The sequence below is a fragment of the Copadichromis virginalis genome, linkage group LG22, assembly GCF_057382275.1.
Source record: "Copadichromis virginalis isolate Kocher_CV1m ecotype Utaka linkage group LG22, C_Virginalis_male_GT1.1, whole genome shotgun sequence".
Taxonomy (NCBI): domain Eukaryota; kingdom Metazoa; phylum Chordata; class Actinopteri; order Cichliformes; family Cichlidae; genus Copadichromis; species Copadichromis virginalis.
The window spans coordinates 25,620,561-25,629,368 of NC_140638.1; the positions used below are offsets into that span (position 1 = coordinate 25,620,561).

Below are 8,808 nucleotides of genomic sequence, written 5' to 3' on the forward strand. Positions count from 1 at the left end.
GGTCACTGACTTTAGCATGCGACGACGTCTTAACATTGGGGTTTGACGGCACAAATTGCAGCTTTGCATTCTTAATAACCTTTTAGACAAATTGCATCAATATGATTGTATTTGGTCCCCCTTTACAAGCTGGCTTTCTGTAACTTGAAGAACAGAGGAGTAATGACAGAGTGGTGGTGTGGGAATTGGTGTGCGAAGAAAGAATAGGATAACTTCCCTTTGTTTTTTTGTTGTTGTTGTTCTGTTGTTTTTGTTTGTTTGTTTTTAAACTATTTATTTATGTACTTATCCTTAAGCTCTGTTATTGAAGTTTAAAATGAATTAAATAAAAATTGTTGATGATAAAAAAAGTTTAAACTTCAAAGCTCATGCATGCATGCACATCCAGTGCTCAGTGTCTAATTGTGTGTTTGTGTTTTTACCTTTTTGCAGTAGCGCAGTGAAACATTTGGGCGGTGGATAAATAATGGAAAATAAAATTCAGACTACAGACAGCTTCAGGTGAGTACACGTGGTGCACAAGGACCAAATCTCACCTTCTCAACCTGGACAAAATGAATTATTTTACACTGATACTGTAAACTTTTGTTTGTGTGTCAGGTTTCCATACATCGGAAACAGCTGCTGCATCTGTAATTCTGTCCGTCCCGAGGAGGGTCCACACTCTACATCAGATCCTTGGCTCACCTATAATGACGCACAGGTGCTGCACACAACTAGATCTGCAGCTTGTGAGGAACAGCAGCACTCAGCCTACATCCTGTTTTACAAGATTAACGTAAGAAGACACAGCATCTCATCCTGAAGTGAGAGAATGGCACGCCAGCTGCAGCCTAATCCAATCTCTCTTCTTTTCTTTTTTCGGTGCCCAGACACCCTTCAGTTTCATCATGTCATCCCTAACAATACAATGTAGAGTTGGATGGAGGATGAAGACAGCAGAGAGCAAAAGAAACAGGTAAGAGCAGACAGGTAGTCAGAGTTAACAAAAACTTTTAAAGCCAGTGTAGCTTCTGTTTTGAACACATTTATTGATGACAATTTTACATAAATAAGCAGTGTGTTATACTGTTATCAGATGTGGAGTCTCACTAACCACTTTAATAGTGACTTGTGTCTCAAATACTGTTTATTTGTCTTAGTTACAGATAGTGAAATAAAAATGGAACGAGAAGCGTAGGATTTTGAATTGATACCATTGGTGCATCTACTAAAGTTCTGGGGTCAGTTTGAATATCAGTGACCTTGACCTTGAGTTCAAGTTTTCTGAAAATCTTGTGAATGCTACAACTCTGTAACGAGAAGTAAGTCTCCTAGGTCTTTAAATTTGTATATAGGTGAATCTAGTAGGAAGCTGAAGGGTTGCACTGCGGGCCATCTGTAGAGGTGTAGAGTCAACAACCTGTCTGTGAACGTGGACAAAACAAAAGAGATTGTTGACTTCAGGAGAGCACAGTGGGATCACTGCCCACTTAACATGAATGGATCCTCTGTGGAGGTCGTCAAGAGCACCAGATTTCTTGGTGTCCACCTGGCGGAGAACCTCTCCTGCTCCCTCAACACCAGCTCCATAACCAAGAAGGCCCAGCAGCGTCTCTACTTCAAGCAGAAGCTGAGGAAAGCCCATCTCCCACCATCCATTCTCACCACCTTTTACAGTGGGACTAACAAGAGCATCCTAAGTAGCTGCATCACTGTCTGGTATGGTAACTGCAGCGTATTAGATCGCAGTACCCTACAACGGATTGTGAGAGCAGCTGAGAAGATCATTGGAGTCCCTCTCCCCTCCTTATAACACCCGCTTGCTGGAGGACCCCACACAGCCTTCAAACACACTCTTCACCCTGCTGCCTTCTGGAAAGAGGTCCCAGAACATCCGGGCCCTCGCTACCAAACTACGGAAAAGTTTCTTCCCACAAGCCGTCAGACCCCTGAACACTCAGTGACTGCACTGGCACACGCACACCTTCACACATGTCACTACCAAGCACTTATCTGCAGTATCTCACACTCATACACATACATACAGACACCAAGTTACTTTTGCACAATACTCAGCATTTTGCACATTTCCATTGTCTTGTGTCTGTATCGTCCTGTTCTGTCTAGTTTTGCACTGTTTTGTCTTGTTTATTTTTGCAATTTATGCACACTGCACTTTATGTAGTCCTGGGTTTGTCCGTATATGTCATATATAGCACCAGGGTCTCGGAGGAACGCGGTCTCATTTCACTCTGTACAGTACCTCTGCACGTGGTTAAAATGACAATAAAAGCCACTTGACTTGACCTGTATTTTGTAGCAGTTGCTTGGAGACGAGCACCATACAGTTCAAATGAGCATACATTCCAAAATATGCAAATGAGCCCCATACATCATAATGCTGATGTTTGCTGTTCAGGGTATGAACGTTCTATGCTGAAAGTTTATAAATATACAACCTTTGACTGCTTGTTTTCAGTTGAACTTTTGCAAAGCTGAGGAGATTTTGGCTGCGATCACATCAAGTCCAAAGATGTTTAAACTTCTTTTTCACAGAAAGGTAAGTTTGAAGAGACTCGCAGCACATTTCTCTGAATGTTTTCTTATGGTAAATAAGCATTTTTGAAACTTTTAAGGAAGCTTCTTGGATGATTTCTGTAAAAACTGAATTTTGAATCCAAATGAAGGATATTGTATTTTCTTACCATATACTTTGTTTTATGCCATTACTGATGTTGCTTTTCTTGTTTCTAAACAGAAATCACACAAACAAAACGTGGCAGAGAAGGAAATTCCTTCTACGTCTCATCAGAGGTAAAGAAATGCGCCGCTCTTTAATGCTGCTGGAGATATTTATAGAGTAGAGTAGTAGTAGTAGAGTGTAAATGTACAAAATACATGATTTTGTTCCATTACAGTTATTAATTTTTATCTGCAATCTCCAGCATGTACTCCTTGTTAAAAATTTCCACTTTGAAAAATAACATTTACACTTTTGTCCTCATCAGCATCCCGGATGCTTGTGTTGCTGAAAATGGTCAAAAGAAGAAGAGAAAATGGAGACACCTCTGCTGTTCCTCGGTTTGCTTTTACACGAAACATATGAAATGCACATTCTCTTTAAATTGCACTTGTTAATTTAAAGTGACTTTACTTTTTTAATAAACTTATGTTTGTTCGTCCTCTGCAGCAAACTGACAGCGATGCAGAGGCAGAGAGCAACACTGTGAAGACACAAAAAAAGTGTCGCTGGTTTCTTTTTAAATTCTGGAAGGTATGTTTTATGGAAAGAGTCACTGTCATCAAGCATTTACTCATCACAGTTAAATGCGAAGAATTAAGAGCAATTTAGCACATCCATGTCCTCAAATTAAGTTCAAAGATGTTTAAATGTTTTTTTTTTTCACAGAAAGGTAAGTTTGAAGAGACTTGCAGGATGTTTCTCTAAATATTTTTTATGGTAAATAAGCATTTTTGAATCTTTTAATGAAGCTTGATGGATGATTTCTGTAAAAACTGAATTTTGATCAAAACCAAATGAAGGATTTTGTATTTCATAGGACAAACTTTAAAACTCAATTTAAAGCATGAATAAATTGTTTTTAATTTATTTAAAGATATTCCTATATATCTGCTTCATGAGCTGACAGCTCACTAAAGTGATAAATAATATGAAATAATACCAAATTTTCTAACTGGACACTTTTCATGGAGAGACTCCCTTGGTATGTTTGTTTTATGCCATTACTGATGTTGGTTTTCTTGTTTCTAAACAGAAATTACACAAACAAAACGTGGCAGAGAAGGAAATTCCTTCTACGTCTCATCAGAGGTAAAGAAATGCGCCGCTCTTTAATGCTGCTGGAGATATTTATAGCAGTGGTTTAGTTGGAGCTGTTTTATTTCCCTTTTATTGGCATTTTTCTTCCACCTTGTGTATTTACATCTTTTTTACTACTTTTGGACGTCCTCCAAAATGTTTCAACTTCAAAGCTCATGCATACATGCGCATACACTGCTCAGAATCTTGACATCTTTCCTAATTTTGTGTTTGTGTTTTTACCTTTTTGGAGCAGTGTAGCATGCGGTGGGAAAAAAATAGAAAGTCAAACTGGGACTATAGACTGCTTCGGGTGAGTACACGTGGTGCACAAAGACTCACTTTGTCAAAGTGGAGAAAATGAATTCTTTTACACTGATACTGTAAACGTTGCGCGTGTGTGTCAGGTTTCCAAACATCGGAAACACCTGCTACATGAACTCCTGCCTGCAGAGCCTCCTCAACATTGAGGAGTTCATAAGAGACATCAGGCGTCAGAGGGTTTTGTGGAGCACAGATCCAGAAGCTCAGCTCTTAAGGTGCGCTACGTCAACCTTCTACTTTCTTCAAAAACCTGAAGAACAAAGAGATCTAACAGCAGAAATGTCTGTTTACCCTTCCTTTCTACAGAAGGCTTATTGATGTCAGGGACTGTCACGAGTCAACAGATTATGGCCTTAAAGATCACCACCTAAGAGCTTTTAAGAAGGCATTCAGCAGTCAAGCTCCTGAATACACCGGCAGTGCACAGAAAGTGCGTCAGCTATTTGGACATTTCGTTTTTTGCTTTACCTTCTGATTTTGATGTACTGTTTTAAATCTCTCTGCTTTTCTTTCAGGACGCTCATGAATTCCTAACATTATTCCTCGATGAGGTCAAAAGGCTCACACCTCACCTGGAGAGGAACGCAGCTCTCCTGGGCCAAAGTTATAGCTGCCCAGTAGAAGACCATCACATTTTTAAAATGGAAAACATGAGGACATGCAAGAGGTAAGCCTGTCTTTCAGAAACGCAGAGCTGGTTGCAATATTTTCATATACCTCTTTTCCACGTACCTGATCTTTACTTTAACTACGTTACTCCTGAAATGTGTAGCTGCGGTCACCAATCATCACAGCAAGAGGAATTCACCAGCTTGTCTCTAGACCTTGTTCCAGAGGGGTCTATTATAAACATGTTAGAGACATACTTGAAGGTAAGATCACAAATTCCAATAGAGTTGTCGTATCAGCGATCTTAACACACCTTTTTTGTTAGTGTTTGTGTGCATGTGTGTGTGCATATGTTGAGATTTCTTTCTACCATAAAGCCTGTTTTCTCTGTGCTGTTGTTCAGGAACAAGAAATAGAATTTCGCTGTGATTGTGGAGGGACGGCCTCAGAACTGAAGTCGTCTTTTGATACACTGCCAAGGTGAGTAAGGTCACATCAGAATTGATCGACTGACCAGGTTTCCAAACTGTGGCGCATCAAATATCAGAGTTCTTCGAGACAATACTTGAGCAGTCGTTTTCTCCCATCTTCTGTTTGTGTTTGACACTCATTCTTCTTATTTTCTACCTTGTTTGTGTTTTTTTTCTTTTCTGCCAGAGTTCTGATCTTGCATCTAAAGAGGTTTGGCTTTACACAAACCTACAAGATTAAGAAGGTGGATGACCCCGTCAGGCTGCAGAGGGACTTGGTGGTGCCATCCAATCAGGTAAAAACAGACTGCAGAACGTCTCAGGCTACGTCCACACTAGCCCGGATAGATTTGAAAACTCCGTGTCCACACTGGCGTTTTCAGTCATTTTCAAATAGTTGTGCGTCTGCATTGAAACGGCCGAAAACGCTTACGTTCCAGTCCTGCGCATGCGCAAAAGTGAGTGAGAATTACAGAATTTGAAGAAAAGCTATCCGGAGCATGTACAAACTGATATTAATCTTTTTTAGGGCTGTCAAAGTTGAGAGCAATCAAAACAACTGCTGTCTAATGCACTCGGCTTATCTTTGTTTAATTGCTCACATGACTGCATCACATGACCAAAATGCGTCATCGTTTTAGAAAGTCTGCGTTTTCGAGTGTCCACACTGCGATGGGACAACTCCGTTTTGAAATGTATGCGTTTTCGAGAGCGTTTTCAAGATGCTGTGTTTTTCCTTGAGGAAAACGCCGTCTCGGTGTGGACGGGAGGTCAAAGCGGAGAGAAAACGATGCGTTTTCAAACGAAAACGCATTAGTGTGGACGTAGCCTCAGCAAATCAGCTTAATTATGGCACTGATGTGAGACTTTATGAAACTAACACTCTTTGGATTTGTTCCTTCTCAGGGTGGTGGCTGTTATAGTCTTTGCAGCATCATCAGTCATTATGGAGGCACAGAGTCAGGTAAAACAACAGACTTGTGACAAACAGAAAATGAAACTTGCTACTTTTCAGTGAAGGACTCACACACAAAAGCTTTTGATGTTCTAAGAAGCACTAAGTCAAAATCACTGTTTGCTTGAATCAGTTGACTTCCAGAAGTTGGATTCATTTGTCTTAATGTGATTTCAGGACACTACATCTGTAGTTCTGTCCATCCTGAGGAGAGTCAGCACTCTACATCAGATCGCTGGCTCACCTATAATGACGCACAGGTGCTCCACACAACTGGATCTGCAGTTTGTGAGGAACAGCAGCAGTCGGCCTACATGCTGTTTTATAAGAGAAACGTAAGAAGACACAGCATCTCATCCTGAAGTGAGAGAATTTTTAAATGTCCTGTTACCTTGTTAACCAGTTTTGTCTTCATTCTCAGTTCTGAAACAGGAAATGGAAGGAAGGAAGGAAGTTAAGGTCATCATCATGCTGAGAAGGAAAAGCAGTCGTCCCAGCCCACCATCGCACACTGGAGGACAAGTATAGGTAAGTATTGCCCTCAGGAGGGAGGGTCCTGCCAGAGAGCCTGGTCCTCCCAAGATTTCTTCCTCCAGGAGGGAGTTTTTTCTTGCCACCGTCGCCCCACATTCACTGGTCTCATCAGCAGGGACATTTTTAACCTCCTAAGACCTGAACTTTCATGGCATGCATTTTTAATTCCTCTGTGCCATTTAGGTTGATTGGGACCCGATGAAGGTAAAAACCAAGACATCAGATTCAGACTATCTTTTTTTTGTTTCTCAAAAGAATGAGATCCACATATGAGGACATTCATTTTAAATTTCGATTGAACAGTGGCAGTGTCATGTCCTCCCTCATAAGTGGATATCAGGTTTTTGAAGAGCAAAATTTTGTATTTTGGTCTAGACAACCCAAAATGTTATGTCTACATATGTGGACACCAGGTCCTAGGAGGTTAAAACAAAATCTACTAGAGATCGTCCTTTTCTGGACCAGTGTTTGGCTTGCTCTCTGGGAACAACAAATTAGTGCTGTCAGCGTTAACGTCATTAGGTAAAATGACGTTAACACTGACAGCACTAATTTGTTGTTATTATTATTAATATTATTATTAATTTATTTGTAAAATAAATTAAATTTAAAAAAACCAAAGAAATGATTTAATTCTTTATTTTATTTTGTTTTATTAAAATCAAAATAACAACAAAAACAAAAATAACTAATAAAAAAATATTAAAAGTATTCAGCAGTGTTTTGTGAATCTTGTAATGAGCCTTAGTTAAGTTGATGTCACAGAAGTTTCTGAATCATTTAGATTGTTCAACAAACTGATTCACTCAGGTAAAGATGGTGAGCTGGAGCAATGGTACCCTTGGAGTTCAGTTTAAGTTTTCAGACAAATATTCCCTCGATCAGTTGCAGCTTCTGCTTTTAAATAAATGATTTAGCTGCAAATGTTTAGCTACAGGTAGCAAAGTCCAAAAGTGACACCAGCCAAACATGCAAAAAATGCAAGATGGTGGTGCGCACAGATACAGCGGCTCTATGCTCTCCACTTACCCAATTTCACTGTGCAAGAAACTGCACAATGACAATAAAAAGCTCTAAGTCTAAAACAGTTTCCTGTCCAGTAAAATCGGGCAATTATTCGCTCCAGAGTTTTATCCTACTCCAGGTGAGCAGCCATCGACTTGTAATGAGCCAGCTAAAACAATAATTTCTCAGTGGCTCTTCTGGCACCAACAAGTGGGTGTGTTCTTCCATCGTGCAAGTGTCACGACACACTGAACATGGTCTGAACATGGATTTTCCCTCGATATGTCTTTTCCACCAGTACTATGGGGTATTTGTGAATATCCATGACTGACCCGGCCAGGTGGCCAGCTGGTCTTTGGACAGGGTCACGGCAGTTTCAAGGTTCAACAAAATCCCTTTCACTGACAGACTGAAGGAAAGCTCCTCAAAAAGGGAGGGTCTTCAAGCTCCTCAGTGGCAGGAAAAGGTTTCCCGGACCCAGTGTTGTATATTTGTTTCCCAAAAGATTGAACTAGTGGAGAGAAATCAGGTTCTGAAACCATCCAGAAGACAAAGTCTCCAACTGGTTTGTGGAAGTCCAGTTTCTCCAAATTAATCAGCGGGTGAAATGTCTCTTCATGGATGGTTTTGATTCTGTTGTTATTCACGAACAAAGCCGTCAAAGCAGCATATGAAAGAAAGTCATCTTTCATTGTTGTCTCCAGCGTGTTAAAAGAGAGATCGAGCTCAGTGATGAGTTTTGAAGCGGCTGCAGGGACTTCTCCAAGGTTTTGGCTCGAACAGTCGAAGGATGTTGTTCACAGTGGTGACACTGTTGACTGGTGATTGACAAGCACTGAGATACTAACATGACAAACACAAGAAACATCATGACTTATTCTCCTGAGTGCCTGCAAAACACAAACACAAAATCAAACTCAAAGCTTTTCTCTCAGATGCTGGTGTGGCACAATCTAATGATAAAAAAGGTCATGCTAACAGCTTTTGGAGCACAGCTGCACAAAATAACAGCTTTTGGAGCACAAAATGCATTACAGGTAAACCCAGTACCCAAACATGTTAACAAGGATAAAGAAAAAATCTGAAACAAAAGCAGGTAGTGTGGTGAT

The 8,808-nt window shown here is 40.3% G+C and overlaps 2 protein-coding genes across 2 annotated transcripts; both read left to right on the forward strand.

Annotated features, from left to right (window-relative positions):
- Positions 1 to 379: 379 nt before the first annotated feature.
- LOC146683458 (uncharacterized) lies at positions 380 to 2,536 on the forward strand. Its single transcript, XM_085446691.1, has 4 exons — positions 380 to 501; positions 601 to 778; positions 873 to 958; positions 2,462 to 2,536. The coding sequence occupies exons 1-4, from the start codon at positions 467 to 469 to the stop codon at positions 2,463 to 2,465; spliced, it is 303 nt and encodes a 100-aa protein (XP_085302817.1). The 5' UTR covers positions 380 to 466; the 3' UTR covers positions 2,466 to 2,536.
- Positions 2,537 to 4,207: 1,671 nt separating this feature from the next.
- On the forward strand, positions 4,208 to 5,219 carry LOC146683459 (ubiquitin carboxyl-terminal hydrolase 37-like; the record flags this gene model as incomplete). The annotated part of the gene is made up of 5 exons (XM_085445552.1): positions 4,208 to 4,341; positions 4,433 to 4,556; positions 4,642 to 4,793; positions 4,899 to 4,998; positions 5,139 to 5,219. Coding segments are annotated over 5 exons (591 nt in total), but the record flags the coding sequence as incomplete, so codon positions are not given.
- Between the last annotated feature and the right edge of the window lie 3,589 nt (positions 5,220 to 8,808).